The sequence below is a fragment of the Cibotium barometz genome, chromosome 15 (assembly GCF_041138505.1).
Source record: "Cibotium barometz isolate CiBa-2024 chromosome 15, ASM4113850v1, whole genome shotgun sequence".
Lineage (NCBI taxonomy): Eukaryota > Viridiplantae > Streptophyta > Polypodiopsida > Cyatheales > Cibotiaceae > Cibotium > Cibotium barometz.
Genome location: NC_141060.1, coordinates 39,499,812 through 39,526,370, shown reverse-complemented (window position 1 = coordinate 39,526,370; position 26,559 = coordinate 39,499,812). Strand labels below are relative to the sequence as shown.

Genomic DNA, 26,559 nt, shown 5'->3' with positions numbered 1-26,559 from the left:
GACAAGTTGTGAAACCTGCTGTAGGCTCCAAACCTCATCCCCAAGACGCACGAGGTATTGTGAGGGCAAGAAACAAGTCTTGAGATCCTCCACAAACCTAGCCCACTCATAAGAAACCAGACAAATCAAAGGATCCGTATGTTGACTCAACCAATCATGCCATCATCTTCTAGCATCTCCCGTGCGGTGCATCGCAGCTATCATGACCCTTTCTTATTTGGTTCTTTAAACAACAACAAAAAATGAAATACATTTGCATCTAACCTACCATCTTACTTACTGAGTTTGAATCTTCTCTAGAGGTGCCGATGATCTCGATGGTTGGGATGTTGGTTGTACCATGAGATGTAAGGCTTCAAACTCTTTTTGTCGTTGATCCTCCATGGTGCTAAGATGGTTGTCCCACTCTCGGCAATGCCGTTCATCTACTATGAGGGAGGCTCACAACCTTTCGGCCTCTAGGATCCGCCGTCATCCTTCGGCCTCTTGCCCTTCAGTTGCAAGGGTAGCTCGCAACAGCTCAGCTTTAGCTGTGAGGGAAGCTTGCAACAACCGCTCCATCCCCATAGCACATTGTGTCGTTTCTCCTCCAAATCCTCTTGGGGCTTGGGTTGCAAATTGGGAAGTAGTGATGGATTGCATCATAGCCATGTAGGTATCCATGGAAGGGGGTATGATCGGAGTAGAGGTTTGTTGTAGAGATACAGGAGACTCTTGTTGCTTCCTCTCTACCTCCGAATGTCTTTGGTTACTCACAGTGGAAGCGTCGGTATTTGTGTCCAAACGCAATATACCATCCACTATCTCAGGTGTGGGAGGCTCTTACGGTTATTCCCCGGAAGGCTAGTAAACCAACCACCTGGGAGCCACTCCGGGACTTGCGGTGTGCTCCCACAGCCTATAAACCAACCACACAAAACTTGTCGAGAAAAAATTCAGCACCTTCTCTCAACAAAGCCAAAGCTCTGATACCAACATAGCATGCACTTATTGCAGAATACCAAAGCTTGCAACTCCCGGACCACTCTGAAGCAAGATAAAAATCTGAACTTCCCCCCTTCCTACCTCTCTCTCTTTGTCTACTATGAGATAAGGGGGAGATACCATTGCCTTCTCAGATAGGGTTTTGGTCCCCTCAGTTGAGTTATGGAATATCCGGATTAGAGATGTTTAGGCTACTTCCTCATGGAGATTCGGAGACATAGAGAGAGTCTACTACAGGCACAGATTCAACGACCCTGCTCAGCCTCAGGTTACCAGTTTCTTTAGACATCAAGATGAGATACTCATACCCCCCTCCCCCCTCTTTTCACTCCCTCGACAGCATCAGAGAGTCCCAAAGGGACGCACTATTTCGAGGGCCACTAAGCTCACAACGGCAAGGAGACCACCTCCACCAGGCCATAGACCACCACACCCACATCTGACCCAGACTGATGTGATTCTAGCATGGCAGCAGAGCGCTATGGAGGCAGCATCCAGACAAGCTCACTTTGCCGTGGCGGAGCTGGGATCTTTCCTAGCTCCCTCTCCAATGATGGATGTCCTCGACCCCCGGTGGACACAGGATGGAGATAGGAGATAGGATGCATTTCATGATTGTACGCCCTATAGCATGCTAGTTAGTCTACATCTCATCTAGACAAATTCAGAGTTGTATATTAGTGGTTAGCTATTTCATTTCATTTTTCATTTTCCATGATGTTTATGACATGGACACATTGTATTCACAGGTTTTGTCTCATACGCCCATTGGGTCTCTAGTAGACATTATGTATGTAGACGCAGAGCATATAGTGTCATTAGAGAGAGATACACCACCATCTTCAATGGACATCCCTCACTCCGCCAGATCATGGAGTCCGCAGACCAGCGCAGATTTGGCCAGTTCTTGCTAGAGACATAGCGCCATAGAGAGACTTGATAATAAGGACTCATACCACAGGGAGAGGTGGGCGACAGCTCTAGCTCACTGATTTCTTCTAGTGATCTATCCTAGTGCCTACCCTGACACAGGAGGGGGTTACACTTCAGCGCGCTGCGGACCTCCAAGCCAGACGGAGACCAAGAGCACCAGGCTACCAGACTCCCAAACTACATCAGAGGGAGATCACAGAGATACGGGCTCGACATCAGCACCATATCCAGGAGCGGCTAGCTCACTTACACTTACACCCGAAGATCATGCTCCGAGGTATTTTTGCCTCGCCATCGCCTATGTATCACATATTACACCCCCATTATGGTACTGGTTGGAGCTAGACAAATCTGCATTGCATTCTTGTATACCCTACGCATATAGGTTGCATAATGAGCCTCTAGCAGTAGTGCTCCATCCATCACACCCCCCCACTAGCTCAGTACTTTCATAGTTTATTTCATGTTCATTTTGTCCCTTTTTTTTTGGACATCCAGAAGACATTGACAGTTGTACATTGATTTGTCTCATAGGTCGAGTTCGGTCTCTAGTAGACGTTAATACAGCTTGCTTTCTTTCTCTCTCTCTCTCTCTCTCTCCTTCCTTCCGCAAGTCATTCTCACCACATCTTCACCCTCCGAGCCATCATAGAGGAGGCCAAAGCATGACACCGACGGGTCTATTGTTGCTTTGTGGAGTTCCGCAAAGCATTTGATACAGTGCCTCAAGATAGACTACTCCAAAGACTCTAGGATTTCGGGATACCATTAGTGTCAAATCCATCTCCTCGTAGAACGCTCCTGGTACAACACTCGAAACCTGCAAACCAACCAAACAAACATGAAGGGGGTGCAGGCCTAACTCACCTCCCAACCTTGACAGCTATGAACAAGCCCACAAGTCTTGGCTGTCCCCACGGAGCCACGACCTGAGCTAACTAGATGGACGTACCGACCAATCTCTACCTCGTGACGTCCCATACCGCCACGAAGCTACCCTTGTAGGCCTCGAGACTGTTGCCGGCCTTGGCTGCATAAAGCATGTGCACGTCTGCACTAGATCCAGGCTCCTAACCATAGAGGTCTCACAAAGACACGCGAGACTCTATATCACTAATGACTAACCTTGGCCACCCTTTTATAGTGTTCAATCTCTTGTAATCTATGCACATTCTCCAGGTGTTGTCCTTCTTTCTCCTAAGCAACACAGGTGCATCCCAAGGTGATTTACTTGGACGGATCTGTCCCATCCTCAAATAATCTTCGAGTTGTTTGGCCAACTCATCTTCCTCAGCTTGGCTCATCCTGTAAGGTGGAATACTAACAGGGTGAGCACCAAGGTTTGGGTCAATACAATGATCTACTGCCCTTTCAGGTGGTAAGCCCGATGGCAGTTCCTTAGGAAATACATCTTGAAACGAATCAAGTATCTTCTGTATTTCTTTGCTTTCAAATACACTTAATTCATTGACATCCATAGAAGATATAAGAAATGAAGAAAGTGGAATCAATACACAATGGAAAGCAGTATACAAAGAAGAATCCATTATATTACCAAAATCGACTGTATTTACAAGAGATCGTTGAGAGGGATGTATACAATCATCCAAAATACTATACTGGGTGTTCCTATGTTCAAAAGAAAAAATATGACTAGACCAATCTATCTGGACTTGAAGAGTCTTAAACCACTCAATCCCTAATAACAAGTCTACATATTCTAGGTGCATAATATAGCATTCCAGAGTATCTTTGTAGTCCTAAATCCGGATCGGTAGCGTCTCCACCTTTCGATCCCATACTTGCCGACCCACAGGTAGGCGTACCACATAGGTATGATCGCTGGGTGTTGTGTCAAGACCCAATTTCTGCACAAGTTTGTAATTAACAAAAGTGTGTGAGCTGCCAAGGTCTAGAAGGATGTGGATTTTTCGGCCATTCACTTCTCCATAAACTCGGAGAAGATCATGCAAGCCAAAAACTTTAGAGTTGAACACACAATCAGAACATGTACGAGGGCGAGAAAGTACAGTAACTGAGGTACCTGTCAAACACAACTGGTTAGTTGTCTTTGGCTTGGGTCCTGCGTTGGTCTTTGCATCCTTTTGCTTCGGACACTCGTTACGTATATATCCTTTTTCTTCGCAGATGAAGCAACATCCCTCCTTGAGCTTCAAAGCCTTGAGGAGACGTTTCTTCTTCGCTGGGGTCGAAGTTGAATTCTTTGAAGGTTGGTCCGAAGACTTTCCTTCTGTCGTGGTAGTCATCGGTGCTGAGAACTTCCTTTTGTGCTTGTTCCCCTGCTCGGTAATGGGGTTAGACTTGGAAGAGACCATTGTATCATCATAGATACGAGCGGAATGAATGGCCTCGTCCAAAGTTTTGCATTTGTTGTTTTTAACCTGTAAACGGTATGAGTCGGGTAAACCAGCTACGAAGAAACCCAAAAGAGTTGTGAAATCCATCTTCGTAGCTTTCATCTACAAGTCCCTAAATTTCTGGAGATAGACCTCATAAGTGAGGTTCTACGAGGTCATGGTCAAAGTAGTAAACTGGGCAACAACATCATAGTCATCCTCTTTCTTGAGTAATTCTTTCTTGAAGACGTCTTCGAACTGTTCCCAAGTCGTTGGCTTAGGGTTGAGTTCTTTCCACCAAAGCAAAGCTTTGCTTGAGAGGAAACCTGCTACTAATTGGATTTTTTTCCATCGTCATATGGATGAAACTGAAAATGGACTTGCCACTTATGTAGCCAAGTGTCCACGATCTCCTTGGTACGCTGCTTTTGCTCGTCCCCAAACTATTCCGGAGTAATATTAGGACCTAAAGCAGATGCCAAAGTATCCATACCCAAAAGAGTAGATAGGGTAGTGGTCAACAAAGAGACGGAGTTCTGTAAAGCCTACATCTGCGCGGCGATTTGTGCTTGATGTTTTGAGGAAGAAGCTTCGAGAGCACCTTTAAACTCTTGGAAATCTGATTTTGAAACAAAATCGTCGAAAAGATCACATCAGTGGCTTCTGTATAGCCGGCAGGTCTTCACGTTCGTTAATGGGCTCCAACTCGGATTCTTGGGTCGACATCTTGAAGAGGGCAAGAGGAGAAAAAATATTTATCTTGCACAAGGAGACTGCTAGAGAGCTTGAGAGCTTGAGAGATGTGTGGCCAGAAGCCCGCTTAAGGGGAATATATAGGCTTCCACAAAAGCTAACTTAGCTTTTGCTTTTGTGTTTTTTTTTGGTAATATATATATATATATATATATATATATGTATATTCTATTTTCTTTTAAAAAAACACTTATAAAGGAACACTGAGGTTTTTTAAACCCTTTTACTAAGGTTCAGCAAAAAACGAAAGCAAAATAAACAAGAGGTGGGTTTTGTTTTAGCTATAAAAAAAACCTACACGCGTCTGTTGCACCTCAGCGCCCATCGCCTGCCAACCATACGCCTGCGTGAACCCGCCAACATAAGCTGTCGCCTGCACACGTTTATTCACGCTGCACCTACGCCGGCCTGCGCGTATAGATGACTGACTGCGCCGCCTGGCTGCGCATACAGCCCGTGTGCAAGACCCACCTGCCCATGTGCGCCAGCCTGTGTACCAGCATGCTTACGTGCACCATCCTGCGCGCCTGCGTGTACTGCCGCTAGCGACTGGTGTGGTTATCTTGCGGGCTGGCGTCTTCACATATGTAGGCTGCGCAGCCTTCAGGCGATACACAGACATGAACAGCCTTCGCTCTCTCTCTCTCTCTCTCTCTCTCTCTCTCTCTTTCGTAGCCCCCCGCCATCTCTTTCTCTCTCCTCGTAGCCTCCTCCCGCCACTCTCTCTCTCTTCCGTCTCATCGCCTGTTGTGCCCGCACTGCTCCCATCGCGCTGCTCTCTCGCATCGTGTTGTTGCTGCCTACGTTGTTGCCTAAGCTGTCCACTTCCTGTGCTTCAGCCCACGCTCTCTTTTTCCCTCTGCGTTTTCAGTCCCGCCATCTCTCTCTCTCTCTCTCTCTCTCTCTCTCTCTCTCTCTCTCTCCCTCCCTCCCTCTGCATTTTCAGAGCCCCGCCATCCCTCCCCCGCCCTTGCATTTTCAGCCTCCCGCCATCTCTCTCTCTCTCCTCGTAGACCCCTCCCCCCCCTCTCTCTCTTCGGTCTCATCGCCTGTTGTGCCCAGCACACCCCGCCATCTCTCTCTTTCCGTCTCTCTATTCGCTACTGCGGCCCACTAGCCCCTCCGCCTCGCTGCCCTGCTGGCGCTATGCTGGCCCGTCTGCCTGTCCCCACCCAACCATCCTCACACCCCCAAGGCAGCAACATAACTCTCTCTCTCTCTCTCTCTCTCCTCCCTGTTTGTGGGAAGGGCTGCAGAGTAATCTCGAGGAATGGCCCCGAGTCTCCAAGAGAAACTCGAGGCCCTCGAGATGGCAATGAAGGCACTAATCAAGGAGAACAAGAAGACATCCGATTCCAACCTCAATGAGGTGGAGAACAAACTACACCAGCACATCATGGCCCTCGAAGCACGGGTCACGGACCTTGAACAAGAGAACACAGCACTCAAGGAGGAGGTGAGTGCATTGAAAGTGGCACTGGTAGCCGTCAAGAACACCGAGAAGGAAGAAGGGGAGATCAATGACAACACTCTCACGGCCATCAAAGAAGAGATCTCCAAGGAGATCACGAAGGACATGAAGGGAAAACTCAAAGCCAAGCAGTCAGGATGAGTTGAGGTGGAGAAGAAGAACATCCGTAAAGAAGTCAGCAAGGAGGAGACTCAGAGGGAAGAACACCAAATCATTCACACCACCATTGAGGAGGAGAAGATGAGGCATGCCCGCCGCCTCAACATTCGAGTCACACGTATAGCCGAGACACCCAACTCCACTCCCGAGAAAGATGGACAGCTTCTATGCATGAAGCTAGGCTACAGGGAAGAGGACCCTCTCCCCTTCACCAAAGCATGGAGAGCCAGGAAAGACTCAACACGCAAGCGAGCCCTCATCCTATAGTTTGCAGGAGAGACGGAGAGGGTCACCTTCATGAGGAAGAGGGTCATACTACGAGGCTTAGAGGGAGCTTCTATTTTCTTGGATGATGACCTCACGAGGATGCAGCTAGAGCATAGGAGAGCTTGCATGCCACGAGTCTTACACGCGAGGAGAGAACACAAGAAGGCCTTCTATCGAGATAATCGGGTCATCATTGATGGCCGGCCCAGGGATTAGCGGTTTGGGGCCTATGGGACACAGACCAGGCCACTGACAGAGATACACATGGCAGTATGGAACTCTAATGGTTCACTATGGGTGCAGCCTGGACGACTGGAGCATGTTATGGGGAGGAGAGACATCATACTTTTGACAGAGACACATTAGAGCCCAGAGAGAGGCCTACCTCGAGTAGAGGGATTCCAGTGGGAGTCAGCATACAGGAGGACCACACGCCAAGGTACCTCGAGAGGGTGGGGGGAGTAGCAGTTCTATTCAGACGGGAGCTACAGGGGAGACTGAGAGTGGTAGCACACGATCCAGAGGCCAGATACATGTGGATCAGCTTACAGCTCTCACAGGACAGGGTTATATACATAGCCCTATGTTACTTTCCTCCATCAGGATCCTCCTATGTCATTACAGAGGACATGCCACAGGAGGAGGAGACAGGAGCCTCGCCATACACTTGTCTGTCAGAGGAGATTATGCATTATTCTACACTAGGGGAGGTATTTCTTACGGGTGACTTTAATGCCCACACACACAGCAGACAGTGTGAGGTGTATGACTATGATGACATGGAGATCCTCCACCCTGTGGATCCAGAGGAGATAGGGGCTAGTCGGGGCATCAGAGGACACTGGACCAAGCAGAGCACATTATGGGGACCACTTACTAGAGTTGGGAGCCAGGCATCGTCTCGTTATTTATAACGGGATGCTACAGTGGCCAGGATCAGGAGGGCTGACATGCTTCCCACATGGGGGTGATACACGGACTGGAGGCACGGTGGTAGACTACATTATGGGGTCTTTGGAGGCATCACAGCTTGTCACCTCATTCTCCATCCCACCTCGTCCTATTGGGGCAGGTCATACATACTTGGCATTTTCACTAGCGGGATCACCAGTATCACCAACCCCCCACATACCGATGCCACACACTACCATCTACTTCACACATGACATGGCAGACATATACACTAGCAGAGTAGAGGATGGGCTCCTACTCATGGACCCCTTGGCACCTATGGATACCATTACAGCCTAGCTGGCATCACTCCTACACACGGCTGCATTACAGAGCTTCCCACATTGTGTCCACTCAGGAGAGCCTGCGAGATCTGGGACTATGCCCCAGAACAGATGGTATGATGACGAGTGCAGAGCCCTATACTCACGGCTCCGCATACAGAGAGCCTTGGGAGCCATCACAGAGCAGGAGTCGAGGAGAGAGATGAGGAGACTTACTCGCCGCAAAAGGCGGGCCTTCGCAGAGATACAAGAGCTAGAGATCTTCCATTTCTTCATGAGTAGAGATAGCCCTATCTCATGGCGGCACTTCAGAGAACCCCGGACACCGACACCCATTGCAGACCCACAGACATGGCACACATATGCAGAGGGCCTATACCACGCCCCACAGCAACCACCTATACCTCAGCCACACGAGCCTCGACCTACCACAGCTAGCTTCTTTACCCACTTGATGGTAAAGGAAGCTATCCGCCGCCTACAGCATGGACGGGCCGCCGACCATATGGGCCTACAGTGTGAGCATCTCATATATGCAGTAGATTCTTTGGCTCCTTTTCTTGCACACCTGTTTAACACGGCACTAGCAGAGGGTTTGCCTGCGGAGTGGACGATGCACACCATTGTGCCGATCCACAAAACAGGGGATATGCTCGATCCGAGCAACTACAGGACGGTTATGGTCGGCCACGTGTTGGCCAAACTCTATGGTGCAATGTTGGAGCAAGAGCTTAGCTTATATGCTGAGCGAGCAGGTTTACGCTCATCAGGGCAGGCAGGCTTCTGGAGAGCTTTCTCTACCACTGACCATGTATTCACTTGAGATGTATGATTGATCAGGCCAGAGTGAGGAAGAGAAAGCTCTATTGCTGCTTTGTGGATTTCCGCAAGGCATTTGACACAGTACCACAAGAGAGGCTCTTTCAGCGCCGAAAGTCTCTTGGCATACCAGCAGATATGACATGGGACATCTATGCATTATATGAGCAGGTTTTTGGGCCAGTCAGATGCCCAGGAGGTATGTCCAAGACTATTGCTAGCACCATTGGTGGGAAGCAAGGATGCCCACTTTCCCCCACGCTTTGGGTTATACATTGATGAAGTGGCTGACTTCATTACATGGGGAGCCCCAGATGGATTTGATCTAGCAGGTACCTCAGTACATATTATGCTTTATGTTGATGATATTGTATTAGTGTCTGAGTCTCCAGGAGGTCTACATCAGCATTTACATGCACTCCATGATTTCTGCACACAGAGGGGTCTTACTGTGAACCTTGGGAAAACCAAGGTTATGGTCTTTCATACATCGAGACAGGGCAGGAGTCAGCTGACATTCACTCTCACAGGATGCCAGGTGGAGGTGGTGACATCATACGTGTACCTAGGGGTTACCTTCTCTGCAGCAGCAGCCACGCGCTTCACCATGGGTTCAGCAGCCAGAGCTAGATTGACACGGGGATATGCAGCATTGGCTATGCTAGAGAGACAGTGCCACCAGGCGCATTTTCAAGAGCCCCGGACGAAGGGGTGGCTATTTGACACATTAGTCACACCAGCACTGATGTATGGAGCAGCAGTATGGGCGCCAAGCCTTGCTACCCATTGGTGCACACAGATAGAAAGACCACAGGCCCTCATGATGGCACACATGATACGCAGCAAACCGTCAGTACCTCATGACATTATCCGAGTAGAGTTTGTTGCGCCTCCTATGATGGTAGAGGCCATATTCCAGACTAAATGCCTGCTAGACAGATTCAGAGAGATGCCACAGGACAGATTGTCATCTCATACAGAGCTTTTGAGGCATCTAGACAACTGGCTGAGGCAGGAGCATAGGATCATGGTATGCACAGGTCACACATTGGTTCTCACAGCATGGCCTAGACATGGATCATCTACCACCATTCCAGTATGACAGGGATGCACCACATATCCGTCTCTCTCATAGTGAGAGGAATAGAGTATTGAGACAGGACCTATGGTAGCTCTATACACGAGAGACATGGATATCGCCTACACAGCCTCTTCCACCGAAGATGCTGTACTACAGAGATCACTTCATGAGTATCACTGATGATGGATTTATAGAGAGGCCTAGATACATGGAGGGCTTTTTACCACACGGCTCACGAGTAGCTATTGGTCAGCTTAGAGTCTCATCACATCGATTGGAGATCGAGACTGGCAGAGCAGCACGAATCCCCCGAGAGGAGAGGGTATGCAAATTGTGCAGAGAGGAGGTGGAGAGTGAGGAGCATTATGTACGTAGATGCAGAGCATATGCAGCCATCAGAAAGAGATATCCCATTTTATTCAGAGAGCCACATTCCCTACGCCAGCTCTTTGAGGCAGCAGACCAGCGCATACTGGGGAGATTCATTCTAGGCATACAGCGTCACTGAGAGACATCATTACAGGCTCAGACAGCTCCAGAGGGGCGACGACAGACACAGATTACTACATTTTTTCAGAGATCCACCCCACTCCCAGCCCCTACACAGCAGGGAATTACTCTCCAGAGAGCAGAGACACTTAGAGCCCGCAGGAGACAGAGGACACCTGGCTTTCGGACATCATGCCTATACCAGAGAGAGATGACAGAGATCAGACCTCAGTTTCACACAGAGGGTGTGGAGCAACTAGCTCGCTTCAGAGCACACCCAGGCATGTTCTTCAGGGAGCTGTGGACACCCCCTTCATTGATGTATACCATTTTATACCCCCAGTATGGTACAGGATGGAGCTAGCTAGGTTGCATATCATGATTGTATACTCCATGCATATAGCTTTGCATTCTCCTAGTAGTAGAGCTCCATCCCCTCCCCCACTCATTGTACTTATTGCGCTTTTTAGTTCAGTACTTTTTCATTTTGTTGGGATGACAGAGGATACCCCACACAGGTACACTGATTTGTCTCATAGGCCGAGTTCGGTCTTTTGGAAGACGTTAATAAAATCTTTCTTTCTCTCTCTCTCTCTCTCTCTCTCTCTCTCTCTCTCTCTCTCTCTTTTTCATTTTGTTGGGATGACAGAGGATACCCCATACAGGTACTCCGATTTGTCTCATAGGCCGAGTTCGGTCTTTTGGAAGACGTTAATAAAATCTTTCTTTCTTTCTTTCTTTCTTTCTCTCTCACAAAAACACAGCCGACATGCTGTTACTTCTTCTCTCTCAAACTGTTCAAACAGTTGCAAAACATACAGCCCTTCTTCTTGCTAATGACAATTAGACATGATTTTGAGGATCATGGCATTATATGAGTCGGTCATAGGGCGGGTGAGATGCCCAGGAGGATTATCAGAGGAGATCTCCAGTACCATTGGAGTGAAGCGAGGATGCTCATTGTCTCCCACTCTCTTTGGCCTCTACATCGACGAGATTTCGACCTTCATTGATAGAGGAGGGGGAGGAGGTGTATCACTAGCAGGCATCCTTGTTTCCATACTACTTTAAGCTGATGACATTGTGCTTATTGCAGATTCTCCAGAGGCATCTTGACACTTTACAGGCCTTCTATGCACAACGGGATCTCACAGTAAACCTTGGGAAAACCAAGGTTATGGTCTTCAACACATCCCCTCTTTTCAGATCTCGACTTAGTTTCACCTGCATGGACAGGCCAGTGGACATTGCACACTCATATGTGTACTTGGGAGTCACTTTCACAGGACCAATCTTCTCGATGAGCCATGCTGCAGAGGCTAGACGTATGCGAGGGTATGCTTCCCTTTCTCTCACGGAGAGACAGTGCTTCTAGGCCCACTTCGAAGAGCTGAGGACCAAGATGTGGCTATTTGAGGCCTTGGTCACTCCGACATTGATGCATGGAGCACCCTTTTGGGCTCTTGATCTTACAGTGGCTAAATGGCCGAGGATAGAGAGGCCTCACGTCATGATTCTCTCCCGTATGATATGCAACAAACCATCTGTTCCACATGATATCATCCTTCCTGCAGCACCCATGGTAGTAGAGGCACTCTTCAAAACTCTGTCAGATACATTCACAGGATCAGTGCCATGGCCTCTTGGAGACTTCCGAGGCTTGCCCTACTGTCATCCCAGACACTAGCAGCACATGGGCACAAGTCACGGTATAGCCAAGTATCCACCTGGTTCACAAGGCAGGGACTCAGGATGGATCGCCTACCCCCACTCCAGTATGACCCGGACTCCCCATTCATCAGGCTCTCTAAGGATGATAGGAACCAAGTGATCAGATATGATTTATTGGGACTCTACATACGGGATACCAAGATCACAACACATGAGCCACTGTACTTTCATGAGGCTTACAGAGGATGGTGTCACGAGCCTGTGGCAATGACTAACTTTGTTTTTGCTTTCTTTATCGGATTGGTTTCCTGTTTAGAAACCCCTTTTGGAATCCAAAATGTCTGCATTGCTCAGTCGGAGTGGACAGCATTAAAGTTCAGTGAGAGAGTCTAAGTTTGGATGGCCTAAGGTTTACAGGCACTGAATATTGACATTAGATTAAGGCTAAGAGAAGGGTGGGTCGAAAGAAGAAGAAGACAGATAAATATCTCTGCTAAGAGGGCAGTGCACTTGGAATTTGTCAGTGCTCTAGAGATAGAAGAGCATCCAGAAGATCAGAGGGACGCGATTCTGACATCTCCTAAATTTTAGGGGAACCTGCTATTTTTGGCCTATGTCGGAATTGAAATGTGTTCGCGTCAAAAGGAGGGCAATTAAATGGGGAACAATAGTCCCCAAAGACTTGCAGTGAGCTGATGAGCTGGCCAGGATATTTTTAGGCTGGAAATCCAAAGCAGGAAATTGCTTATTAATGTGCCATTTGTCACATTTTACAAAAACTTTCCACTCGTGGGAGGCTGAGCACTCGTTTTCTCTCTGTGGGAGCTCATTTGGTGAGTTTGCAGGTGGATTGAAGCAGGTTAAGGGCTATTGAGAGCTGCCTACTCCCTTTGCCTTGATGTAGTGAGCCATACGTGGCTGTAAACCACTCCTCTACTCTCTCAGAATGATTATGCCTGCAAGAGGCTTTCTTATGTGTATGTACAGCTGTGAGGAATTCATGCTTCCTGGCTGAGGCAAGAGCCTCCTTTGATAGGAACAGGCGCGGTTAACCACCGTACCATAGCAGGTACCTGTGGGGGTCATAACCCCACAAAGCAGGTGTCAAATTCAGCAATTTATTGTTGCTGTTTATGACTGTTTTTGGGCTGTTTCGGAGCCCGAGAAGGTACCGAATTGCAATAAGGTCAAGCCAGATGGATTCCAGAGTGAACAGAGGGCCATATGTGTGCAAAACAGAGTAAATTTCAGTGCTGTGCAGAAATTACAGCAAGCTGAATTACTGGTTTTTATGCTCTGTTGAGAGGGTTTCGACGTACTGAAGAGGTCAGAAGTGGTTTGGAATGATTCTGACATATTTTGGGTCAGTTTTGGGACAGTTATGCTGGCGAAATTTTCAGGAATGTGTAGAAAATTCAGCAAACTCAATACCTTGTAAAAAATCTCTTTTTCTAAAGAATAAATAAATACCGAAAGGGGCGCCAAGCTTTGGGGCCTATCTGGTGTCGGTGTCAGCTCCTGGGGACATTCTAGTTCACAGGATTTTGTTGTTTTTGCTCTGTGTTTAAGCTAAGGTATTAAGTGACGACATAAACTGGTGAAAGCCGTGTGTATTGAAGAAGATCTACCGCCCAGTAGTAGTACAGGCCGGTTTCATGGTTCCATTGCCGGGATAAACATCACTTTGTTTTATTGAAGTGAGCCTGGGCCTGCTGGGTAGAAGCACAGAGCACTGATGGCTGACCGACGTGAAGAAGCTAGAGAGGAGTTCTCTTCCTCCCAGGAAAGAAGAGAGGTTCTAGTGGTTTCAGAGGCTGGAGAGCCGTCTAGGCCGTCTCATGCAGTGCCACCTCCTGTCATGCCTATACCACAGGGAGCCAGAGCAGATGAGGATGCTGCTTTCAGAGCTCAGTTGCTAGCAGCAGTGGGTATGTTTTCCCAGGTCATGCAGAATCCACGTTTCTTGGAGTTTCTGCAACCTCCTCAATCTACTCAGCCCATTGGGGCTACAGAGTTAGTGCAAGAACCTGTTGAGGTTCAGACACTCAGTGTACATCCTGCCGACTCACGAGAAAGGGCAAGGCAGCTTGTGGGGTCAGTGGAAAGAGCACCAGTACTTCCTTCTGTTCACGAACAGGTGGCTGAAACGCCAGTTGTGCCGGCTTTTGTTGAGCAGCCCGCCACCTTACAGCAGCCATTAGTTGGCCAGTTTGGACAGGGAAGTCAGTTCCAGGCACCGCCGCAGGTATTTCCACCACCTACCTTGCATCCAGGCTATTTTGGAGGCGGTTCTGTGTTTCAGAGCATGGCTGGTTATGCGCCAGGAACAGTGGATTACCAGCAGAGAACTGTGTTTGGGGGTTCACAGAGTTTTATGCCAAACCCCATGTATGGCAATATTGGCATGCAGCCAGGTTTTCAGGGTGTTCAGAGCAGTTTTGGAATGCCACAGGGCACTTTTGGCATGGCTGCTTTTCAGAATCAGCCACCACCTCTTGTACAGTCAAACCCGTTTGTGGGTGACAGAGGGATGATGATGCCATCGGATAGTGTCCTAATGATGCCAGCACCTACTGTTGATAAACCGAAGCCATACAAAGAAGGTGGAGCAGCTGTACAGTTTGACACTTTTAGAGGCTTTGAAGACAGGACTAAAGCACTTTCCTTCATACAGCAGTTTGATGCTGCCTTTGCTGGAGGGAACTTCACAAAAGTTTCTAAAGTGAGAAAGGCTGCCACTTTTCTGAAAGGCAACGCTAGCCAATGGTGGACCACTTTGTTGATGCAAGGTCAGGCACCGTCCACTTGGGTTGGCTTTAAGCAAGTGTTTGCTGCAGCTTGGTTAACCAATGAGTTTGAGGTTGATGTGATGTCAGCCTGGCACAGTTTGGATGCCTCAAAGTGTAAGGATCTCGAGGATTATAATAAGAAGTTCTGGAAAGCTTTGTTGCCAGTCACTTCTTATAGAATTGTGCCGTTAACTGAGCAGATAGAGAAGTACTGTTGTGGCCTGCCAAAAGAATTGCGCAATTATTGCACAAAGACCAAGGTTACCACATTGACTCAGCTGATTGAGAATGCAAACACAGGGAATGCACTATTGCTGGGTCAGACTAGTGGTTTTGGGGGCAGCAGCAAAGAGGGCAAATCAGCCAGAATTTCAGCAGCCAAACAGGTTGAAAAGGTTGATGAGCAGGGCCCTCAGAAGACAGGTAAAGCTGGATCAGCAAAGAAGAAATTAGCCAAGGCTTTTTGGCGTCAGTCGAAGAGCAGCAAGCCTCAGTTTAAGCAGAGAACTGAAGAGGAAACACAGGCTTTAAGGACTGAGGGTAAATGCTTTATCTGTGAGAAAGCTGGTCACATATCAAGGTTTTGTCCTGACAAGAAAAGGCCAGCTGACTCAGAAGAGAAAGAAGACAAGAAAGGAAAGAAGGTCACCCCTTCGGCAGGTTTAGTGCCAGATATGCTAGGGGATAGACCTCAGACAGATGCCAGTGAGTTGTGTAGAGCCTGGGGAAAGGTCAGAGATCAGCATGTTCTCATTTTCTTTGACCCTGGGGCAAAAGCAAACTTCATTTCCCCACAGTTGGCTGCACAGTTGGGCATCAGAGCTGATGAGATGGGATACACAGCTGAGGCAGGTTTGGCATGTCCTGGCCATTCAGAGTCTGTGACACCCATCCTTGGAAAGTTACGTCTGCATATACAGTCCTATGTGGATGCAGAAGACTTTTATATCATGCCGCTTGAGGGATGCGATGTATTGCTTGGTATGCCGTGGTTGTACAGAGTGCATGGCATCTTGGATTCCTTCAAGAAGACTGTGACCTTGGAAAGTAGAGGGAAGACTCATGTGCTAGATGTTAAGCTCAAAGGAGAGTCTGTACCTATAATTTCAGCTTCTGCTATTACCTCGGTAATAAAGAATCATCTTTCTGCGTATTTGATATTTGCACGTGATTTGAATGAAGTAAGTGAGTCAAATTTGTCAGTACTTGAGAAAGACAGATCTGAATTTTTGTCACAATTTAGTGATGTCTTTTCTGACTCATTACCGTCTGAGTTACCACCAGAGAGGTCAGAGGATCATGGTATAGATCTGATTCCAGGCAGTAGTCCACCGAATCGACCTCCGTACAGGGTTAGTGCAGCGCAGCAGAAAGAGATTATGAGCCAGGTGAATGAGCTGCTGGAAAAAGGGTTGATACAGCCAAGTTCATCTCCCTTTTGCTCTCCTGTGCTCTTAGTGCAGAAGAAGGATGGCTCATGGCGCATGTGTATAGATTACCGCGCTTTGAATAAGGCCACCATAAAGAACAGGTTCCCTATTCCAAGGATTGATGACATCTTAGACCGCTTGGAAGGCGCGTCTATGTTTAGCAGGATAGATCTGAAAAGTGGCTACCATCAGATCAGGATTAGAACTGAAGATGTGCATAAAACTGCGTTCAGGACGACCTTTGGCCTGTATGAATTCCTTGTGATGCCATTTGGTCTGACGAATGCTCCTGCCACATTTAATCGGATGATGGATCGGATATTCCGACCGTTTAGACAGTTTGTTGGCACCTTCTTTGATGACATGATTGTCTTTTCAAAGTCGGAAGAGGAGCATAGAGACCACTTGTCAGAGGTGTTCAATGAATTACGTAGTCATAGACTGCTTGTGAATGGCAAGAAGAGTAAGTTCTTCTTGGAACAGATTCAGTTCTTGGGGCACATTGTGTCTAAGGATGGGGTCAGAATGGATCCTGCTAAGGTTGAGGCAATCAAGACATGGCCAGCCTTGAAGACTGTGCATGATGTCAGAAGTTTTCTTGGTTTATGCTCTTACTACAGGAGATTTATCAGAAATTTTGCTGAGATTGCTTCACCGTTGCATGCTCTGCAAAAGAAAGACGTCTCTTTCAGATGGACACAGAAAGAGATTTCAGCTTTTGAGCTACTGAAAGAAAAGATGACTTCTAGTCCAATGATTATATTGCCAGACCTCAGGAAGTCATTTGTTGTCCAGTGTGATGCATGTGGCAGCAGTGTTGGTGCTGTCTTAATGCAAGAAGGAAGGGTAGTGGCATATGAAAGCAGAATATTACAAGGGCCAGAGAAGACTATGCAGGTCTATGAGAAAGAACTGCTGGCTGTAGTTCATGCTCTAGAAAGTTGGAAACACTACCTTTTAGGTGCTGATTTTGTTGTTCAGACAGATCATCAGACTTTACGCTATTTTCTGACTCAGACAAAATTGTCGGAGAAGCATATGAGATGGGCAAACTTTTTGTCTATGTTCCACTTTCAGATTGTGCATGTGGAAGGCAAGAAGAATGTTGTGGCAGATGCTTTATCAAGGAAGCCACAAATTTCAGCAGTGTCTATTCCTTATCATCATGAGTTAGATGACATGAAGGAGCAGTATGCTGTTGATGAGGATTTTGCCCGAGTCTATGATCACATTGTGAATGGACAACCTCATGACCACTATCTTCTCAAAGAGGGTTATATGTTGATGCATGGGAGACTGTGTGTCACTAGGCCACTGAGAGTGAAAGTGATGACAGAGAGTCATTCTCCTCCGTATGCTGGACATCGTGGTATAGATGCTACAGTTAAGGCGGTTGAGACTTTCTTTTACTGGCCTACTTTGAGAAGAGATGTTGAAGATTATGTACGGCAGTGTGTGATTTGCCAGAAGGTCAAGTTTGACAGGCAAAAAGCACCAGGGCTGTTACAGCCATTGCCTATTCCAGAGAAGCCATGGGAAAGCATAGCAATGGACTTTGTGTTTGATCTTCCTAGGACACAGACAGGGAATGATGGAATATGGACCATTATATGTAGGTTCAATAAGCAGGCTCATTTCATTCCTGTTCGAAAGAAGATTAAGCCAGAGCAGATGGCACGATTGTTTATGTGCAACATTTTCAAGTACCATGGGATGCCACAGTCTGTGATTAGTGACCGTGATCCACGAATGACTAGTCTTTTCTGGAGAGGCATATTTGAGAACATGGGCAGCACGTTGAAGTTTTCTTCTTCGTTTCATCCACAAACTGATGGGCAGTCTGAAGAGGCAAATTCTACTGTCCTTGATCTGCTAAAGTGTTATGTATCAGAGCAGAAAGCAAAGTGGGAGCAGTATTTGCCATTGGTTGAGTATGCATATAATAATACAGTGCACTCTTCAACTGGCAAAGCACCTTTTGAGATTGTAGAAGGTGGCAAGAAAGTGCCCCCCATTTTGCATACAAAAGATAAAATTTTTGAGGCAGATCAGTTTGTGCAGAATATGGATGAGACATACAAGAAGATTAAGCATGCCCTTGAGAAGACTCAGGCTAAGCAGAAAAGAGCAGCAGATATGCATCGCCGAGAGCTCATGTTTAAAGAGCATGATTGGGTCTTGTTACGCTTTGAAAAGGCACGGCTTAAGAAACGTAAGGGCAAGGAAAGCCTGTTTACTAAGCTGAGTATGCGGTATTATGGGCCTTTTCAAGTAACAGAGAAGATCAGCGATGTATGCTATCGGCTGAAATTGCCTGAGCAGTGGAAGATTCACAATGCGTTCCATGTGAGTCTTCTTAGACCCTTTGTGGGTGATGTGCCAGTGGATATGCCACCTCAAGATCAACCTGAAGTTGAAGAACTTGATGAAATTCTTGTTCCAGAACAGATCTTGGCACATAAGGAACGGAAAGTAAAAGGCAAGGCTGCTAGACGCTATTTGGTGAAGTTCAGAAACTATCCACCTTTGGATGCTAAGTGGATGGAAGAGGGTGAACTCGCTGAGTCACCTAATGTATTGGGACTTTACCTTGAGGCATTTAGTCTGCAGCCTACCTTGACCCATTGATTGAGGAGCTGTATAGATTGTTATAATACAATTGCTCCATCGATCATGTACAGCTAGTCTATCTTTTGTCTTGTGGATTATTCAGTTAATAGATACATGTAGTCACCAATTTTGGCATATGTTTCAGTACTATGGTTTTGGTTTTGTCAACATGTATTTCTGAATTTAGACTCTACGTGAACTATATTGCAGTGTGACTGAATGTCACTGTTAGTGTTGGGTTCATCGACAGAGCAATGACCATGCTTGTAGTATACATGTCTTAACTTGATGTTGGTTCATCTCGTTAACTGGAAACATGTATACGACGCATGCAAATGAGGACATTTGCAATTTCAAGAGGGGGGTATGTCACGAGCCTGTGGCAATGACTAACTTTGTTTTTGCTTTCTTTATCGGATTGGTTTCCTGTTTAGAAACCCCTTTTGGAATCCAAAATGTCTGCATTGCTCAGTCGGAGTGGACAGCATTAAAGTTCAGTGAGAGAGTCTAAGTTTGGATGGCCTAAGGTTTACAGGCACTGAATATTGACATTAGATTAAGGCTAAGAGAAGGGTGGGTCGAAAGAAGAAGAAGACAGATAAATATCTCTGCTAAGAGGGCAGTGCACTTGGAATTTGTCAGTGCTCTAGAGATAGAAGAGCATCCAGAAGATCAGAGGGACGCGATTCTGACATCTCCTAAATTTTAGGGGAACCTGCTATTTTTGGCCTATGTCGGAATTGAAATGTGTTCGCGTCAAAAGGAGGGCAATTAAATGGGGAACAATAGTCCCCAAAGACCTGCAGTGAGCTGATGAGCTGGCCAGGATATTTTTAGGCTGGAAATCCAAAGCAGGAAATTGCTTATTAATGTGCCATTTGTCACATTTTACAAAAACTTTCCACTCGTGGGAGGCTGAGCACTCGTTTTCTCTCTGTGGGAGCTCATTTGGTGAGTTTGCAGGTGGATTGAAGCAGGTTAAGGGCTATTGAGAGCTGCCTACTCCCTTTGCCTTGATGCAGTGAGCCATACGTGGCTGTAAACCACTCCTCTACTCTCTCAGAATGATTATGCCTGCAAGAGGCTTTCTTATGTGTATGTACAGCTGTGAGGAATTCATGCTTCCTGGCTGAGGCAAGAGCCTCCTTTGATAGGAACAGGCGCGGTTAACCACCGTACCATAGCAGGTACCTGTGGGGGTCATAACCCCACAAAGCAGGTGTCAAATTCAGCAATTTATTGTTGCTGTTTATGACTGTTTTTGGGCTGTTTCGGAGCCCGAGAAGGTACCGAATTGCAATAAGGTCAAGCCAGATGGATTCCAGAGTGAACAGAGGGCCATATGTGTGCAAAACAGAGTAAATTTCAGTGCTGTGCAGAAATTACAGCAAGCTGAATTACTGGTTTTTATGCTCTGTTGAGAGGGTTTCGACGTACTGAAGAGGTCAGAAGTGGTTTGGAATGATTCTGACATATTTTGGGTCAGTTTTGGGACAGTTATGCTGGCGAAATTTTCAGGAATGTGCAGAAAATTCAGCAAACTCAATACCTTGTAAAAAATCTCTTTTTCTAAAGAATAAATAAATACCGAAAGGGGCGCCAAGCTTTGGGGCCTATCTGGTGTCGGTGTCAGCTCCTGGGGACATTCTAGTTCACAGGATTTTGTTGTTTTTGCTCTGTGTTTAAGCTAAGGTATTAAGTGACGACATAAACTGGTGAAAGCCGTGTGTATTGAAGAAGATCTACCGCCCAGTAGTAGTACAGGCCGGTTTCAGATGGTTTCATACTAAGGGCCAGATATCTTGACATATACATGTCACATGCCATACAGATCGCAGTGGGCCAGTTGCGAGTGTCATCGCACCGCCGAGGATAGAGACAGGGAGAGCCATGCAGATACCTCATGAGGAGAGGATATGCACTTTGTGCCAGCAAGAGGTCAAGTCAGAAGAGCACTTCATATGTAGGTGCACCATAAATTATGAGATTCGAGGGGGGTTCAATTGTGTTTGGACCCTTATCCCGGATGATGGATTACCCAGATCAGCCGTGCCTAGGCCTCTTCCTACTAGAGCTTCATTGCCACATAGACTCACTGATTAGGGAGTCAAGACCCCATGGGAGACATCCACTCAGTTCTTTCGACCACAAGAGGACGCCCCACCAGCCATGGATGACACCCACAACCTCATCGGGCCACACATTCTCGAGTGTCCGACCACCCGCAAGACCCCACTCTGGTGTGACTCTAGACCGGACCACGGCACTACAGCGAGCTCGACGCCCCAGACTCCCTGGACCTCGCCAACAACACAGACATTAGCCCCAGCTTGAGGAGATCTTGAAGAGGCGCATAGCAACCTTCCCACGCCCACGGATCTACAGAGCCTTCTATAGGCTAACCCCATGCTCAATATCCTTGATGGCCCCCTCCCTCTACCGGGACGTTCGCTCCATAGGTTGTATAATGATGATGGTCCCACATTGTATCATATGGCTCGGATTTGACATTCCCAACTCATAGCTCTAGTCTTTGTTTTCTTTTGTACCATGATGAGATTACATGGACACTATTGTATCACTTTTGGTCTCATAGACCCACTAGGTCTTTTGAAGACATTTAATATAACTACCTCTCTCTCTCTCTCTCTCTCATGGTGTCTCCTCATGTCATACCACAGAACCTAGACTTCACCATCCCACCTTCCCCATACTAAATCCAACCACACAAACCTTTTTCTCGCTATCGCATATCCCGCTTACCCCCCACACCGACACCACTTTCACCCGCATCCATTTCCATCACGATCTTGAACACACATCTATGAGGACCACATTTCAGCCCTCAATTTATCCTTCCCTATCTCCACATCCTAACTCTCCTCCATCATCCATGAGTCCTCCCATGCCAACTTCCCCTCTACCACATGCTCCTCAGCAGCTGGGCTTCCAACCCCAAAATAGGTTGTATGCTGAAGTGTGCAAAACCACTAGGCTTCGCCTCTTACACGCAAGAGGGAACATGAACTGATTTCAGCACATGAAATGCAATGCATCTTCCTTGGACTCACTTGTCAAAAGAAGCGCGCATTTCTCGACATAGGAGAACAAGGGTTATACCAACTCTTTTTGAGCGAGGATAACTCAAAAGCTTGGCACATTCTTGAGGAAATAAAAACCCCTACACCTTTCACAGACCCTAGCATCCAGGAAGCCTATGCACGACAGTTGTATGATGTGCCGGACCAGTTTATAACACAAATGTCACACATCCCTTGGCCTACGTGATCTTACCTCTTCAATGCTCTCGTGTCACTAGGGCTCTTAAAAATCTGCATAATGGGAGAGCTGAGGATCTACGCACGAAACACTTTTTGCCCACATGCACCATGTATTGGCTCCCTTTCTTGCAAAATCTTTTTAACAAAGCACTTTGTGCAGGCTTCCCCCCCCCCTCCTGTGCTGGGTAGGAGGGAAGCTAGCCTGCACGCACTCACACACACACACACACAACCTCAAGCACAGAGAAAGGTGAGAGTGCTGGAAAAGATGTACTCAATAATGATATGAAATGAAAGTACAAGTGAGTACTAAAAGGCCTAGGGCTAAGTGCCCAACACACATAAGTGTGTTCACACAAGAAAAAAACCTGTGTCCAGTCACACGGAAAAAGTGCCCGTGAGTAAGCTGGGTTCACACCTGAACTAGCCGGGAGTGGACATGACCAACAAACCCCCCTCAAGTGAATGGTGTGAACGGGTAGCAGCAAGGTGATAAAGCTGTGAATGCTGCCCTGCACTATGCTCCATAGTAAGAGTGAACTGCAGTGCCAATGGAAAAAGCAAGCACTATATGACAGGGAAAAGGAGAATCCCCAATGTCATAGTGCTAATGCTAGAGCACAGTAGTACATAAATGCATCACCAGAAATGCATGGCAAAGATCATGTGGACATCAACTGCATCAAATCAAGAGGCATCGCATAATACCCCCTAAAGGCAAGCATCCAAATGCCAAGCTGAACTGCATGTAATCCACATCAATGCTCTGTAACTACACCAGTGATAAGCATAAGAAGAGGTAGCAAATATATGCATGTGTAAAGCAACAGGATCCAGAAGTCATGCCTGTGAGACATGCAATGTAAGCTGCAAGAGGGAAACTCATCAATGGAGGATCCGATGAGGAAAAAATCAGCAATGGTAGGACTGATAAAAGTAAAAATTCAGCAACAGGAAAAGCTAAAAATGGGGAGAAAAAGCGGGGGCTAGAGGCGGGCATCAGCCAATGCTATGAGAGGATAGGTAAACTCTCAGCGATGCCATGATCAGTGGCATGTATGGCAAGTGTGAAGATGCATGATCCCACAATGAATAATGTACATGTGACATGTCAAAACCATGAGAGCAAGCCAACACACGCCAAGTGTGTAAAAGGCACTCCCAGTAAACATCACATGTGAGAAAGTGACAATGTCAACACTATAGAAACAATCTTGCTGCAAGGGAAAACAGCATAAAAGGCATCTCCAATAGACATCACATCCGAGAAAGCGTCTAGCATAGACCAACATAAGGGTCAACAAGCATAAGTGACCATGAGGCATCACCAACAGCATAAGGGTCAACAAGCATAAGTGACCATGAGGCATCACCAACTGCATGTGGGTAAGTAAAATCCCCCCCCCCCTCCCCCCCCCCCTGAAATGCATCTGCCAGACAATGCATACCATGGAGTATAGACTATAGAGCATAGTCATCAAAAGTAACGGCATCAGAAGACATCTCTGCAGCAGGCGATGAAGATGTAAGGGTCAAGGCTAACACATGTGTAGCCAAATTGGCCTGATATGCACTGTGGAAGAAGATGCTAGCTGCTTCTTTTTTTCACTCTCAATACGCGTCTGCATTCCTCTATGGTGTGCCCTATTTTCCTGCAATAGTTACAGCGCTTTTTCTTTTCAAACTTGTCCTCTGTCTTGGAAGGATCCGATGGGCTAGGTTTAGACCCAGATCTATTCCCACGAAAGGGAACAGCTATTGCTCACTCAGCAGACATCATGTTGTTCTCGTTGGAACGAGATTGCTCTTCACTGAGAAAGAGAGTCACAAGGTTGTCAAAAGTGACCGCATTAGGTGCATTGCCAGCCAACAACCGCAAAGTGGTGCCAAATGTCTCATAAGAGTCTGGCAAATTACGCAAAGCTGTCTGAACAAGATAGCTATCTGTCAAGACCTCATCAATGTTAATGAGCTGCTCTCGTAGGTCTTTCACATGCGTCAGGTACTGATCGATAGAGTCACCTTCAAGCATGCGGTTAGTCTCAAGCTTGCCGCGAAGGTAAGCTACACGAGCCTTACGACCTGAATACAACGCCGCCAAGGTATCCCAAGCACCCTTTGCAGTGGTGCACGAACGAATGTGCAGATTCCAGAAGGATATGCCTTCGGCACGAGAGAGCAATCAATGCATGGGCCTGAGCATCCCTAGCATCCCAAGTACGCTGCTGCTGAGTAGGAGGAAGACGAGGAGGTGGACCTACAAGACGATGAGCGGGAATCACTTCACCTTCCGCTGAAGCAGGTGCAAGAGGACGCTCCTCAGTGCCATCCACATATAGCCATACATTCTTGGCAACCAATACATGATGCATCATATAAGCCCACATAGGGTAGTTATCCCCATTGAACTTGTCCTCTTGAGATACCATTCCAAAGAGGTCATTGTTATTGTTGGCCATGATAGCACAACAAATCTGTCACAAGTCACCACGAGTAGGCAACGCCCAGCAAAACCGTAAGAGTGCGGGAGATAAATAGCACGATGATCAATGGACTAAAAGGAAACTCCTTCACCACGAGAAATACATATGCATGTCCCGAATCTGTAAGTGTATCGCACGATGATGCAAATCTGTCAAAGTGTCCACAATGGCATACATATACTGCAGCAAACCACAAATGTATACATGTGCCGTGAAAAACACAATCAGCTGACAACTGTAAAAGCTGCAAGTGGTCAAATCCTGGCAAATCAAAGGTAAATTGGTCGAATGCTCCAAAAATGAGCTCAATGTAGAAAAGCCTAATTTTTAGGCAACCAATTAGACCAAATCTAAACCGGATCTGCACCTGTAAATCTGCTAATGCGATTGTCACCTGTACCAAATGCTGGAATGTCCAAAAATTGGGGGAAATGCCCCAATCCCCAACCAAATGTGCCTGTAATACCCAAAAAATTAAGGGAAATGCCCAATGCCAACCAAATGTGCTTGTAATACCCAAAATTGCCTGCAAATAGTGCCAATTTCTACAAAATAGTGCCAATTTTTGCAAAATTCCCAAATTTCTAGTGCAATCATGCACCAAATCTACTGAAATCGATGCCAATGTGTGCCAATGTTGCAATTGCAGGCTCACTGGTGAAAAGCCCCAAAATTAATGCAACTAATTTGCTAATTTTTAGTAATTTTAGGTCAAAATTTGCAAATCCCACAAACTTGAAATCTGTAAGGGATTTGGAGTTGCAGTTGGGTAGCAGTAATAGGCAGGTGGTGTACAGATCTGAGGCAGGACATGCAAATCTAATTGATATGAGGCAGCTGTTGTACAGTTATACGGCGACGCAGGTACAGGGCAAGCCTTGGCAAAGACGGCACAGGCGGTGGCTGCCCGTGAGGGGGACGGCTAAGGCGGCGGCACACAGGTCTGACAGGCGACTGATCCAGATCTGGAGGCGGCGAAGGCAGATCCCTCGGCGGCGAAGGCAGATCTGGCGGTGCACAGGGGCGGTAGCGGATCTGAAAGCGGCGGCGGCGGGCGGCTGAGGGCGGCAACCTGTAGAGGCAGCTGAGGGCAGCGGCGGCGGTAGGGCGGCTGAGGGCAAAACCCTAACCCTAAACAGCGAAACCCTAATGCAACAAAACCCTAATGCCAATAGGTTGAAGCTCAAGGACTGAAGGGCAGCAGCGAGCAAACCCTAACCCTAACCAGGCTCTGATACCAATGTTGGGTAGGAGGGATGATCTAGGGTGTAATGGCACTTTATGAGGCCATACTTGGCCGAGTACATGCACCCCCAGTGACCTCTTGGGAACCATATGTAGCACAATTGCAGTCAAGCAACTACACTCTTCTGTCTATACTACATGGATCCTTGTTTGGGGATGATGAATGTGACATGCTAGGCATTAAGATAGAATTATTTTGAGCTTGCAGGGCTCACTGTGATGCTTGTCTATTCCCTTGAAACTCAAGCATGGGTTGGATCAGATTAATGTACAAAGATATAATCCATTGATAGCCACACGGACCTACGAGCTCCCCGAACCCCCGCCTCTGTCGACTCTGTCGCCCCCCTATCTTTCTCCGCCCCCCCTCCTTCCTCCCCCGCTGTTCGCCCCTGCTTCTGCCCGCCCCTCTTCCTCCCACTGTTGTCTCCAGTCTGCGCCCCTTCCCCTCCTGCTCCCCTTGTTCGCCTCCCTTCCTTCCTCTCTCCGCCTCCCCTCCTTC

General features: G+C 47.2%; 2 protein-coding genes across 5 annotated transcripts in view; one reads left to right on the top strand and one right to left on the bottom strand.

Annotated features, from left to right (window-relative positions):
* Nucleotides 1–26,559, bottom strand: part of LOC147631285 (ARM repeat superfamily protein) — a 202,063-nt gene that overhangs the window by 36,978 nt on the left and 138,526 nt on the right. The window lies entirely within an intron of this gene.
* LOC147631290 (uncharacterized) lies at nucleotides 18,296–19,187 on the top strand. Its single transcript, XM_086809657.1, has one exon. The coding sequence runs from the start codon at nucleotides 18,503–18,505 to the stop codon at nucleotides 19,064–19,066; it is 564 nt and encodes a 187-aa protein (XP_086665783.1). The 5' UTR covers nucleotides 18,296–18,502; the 3' UTR covers nucleotides 19,067–19,187.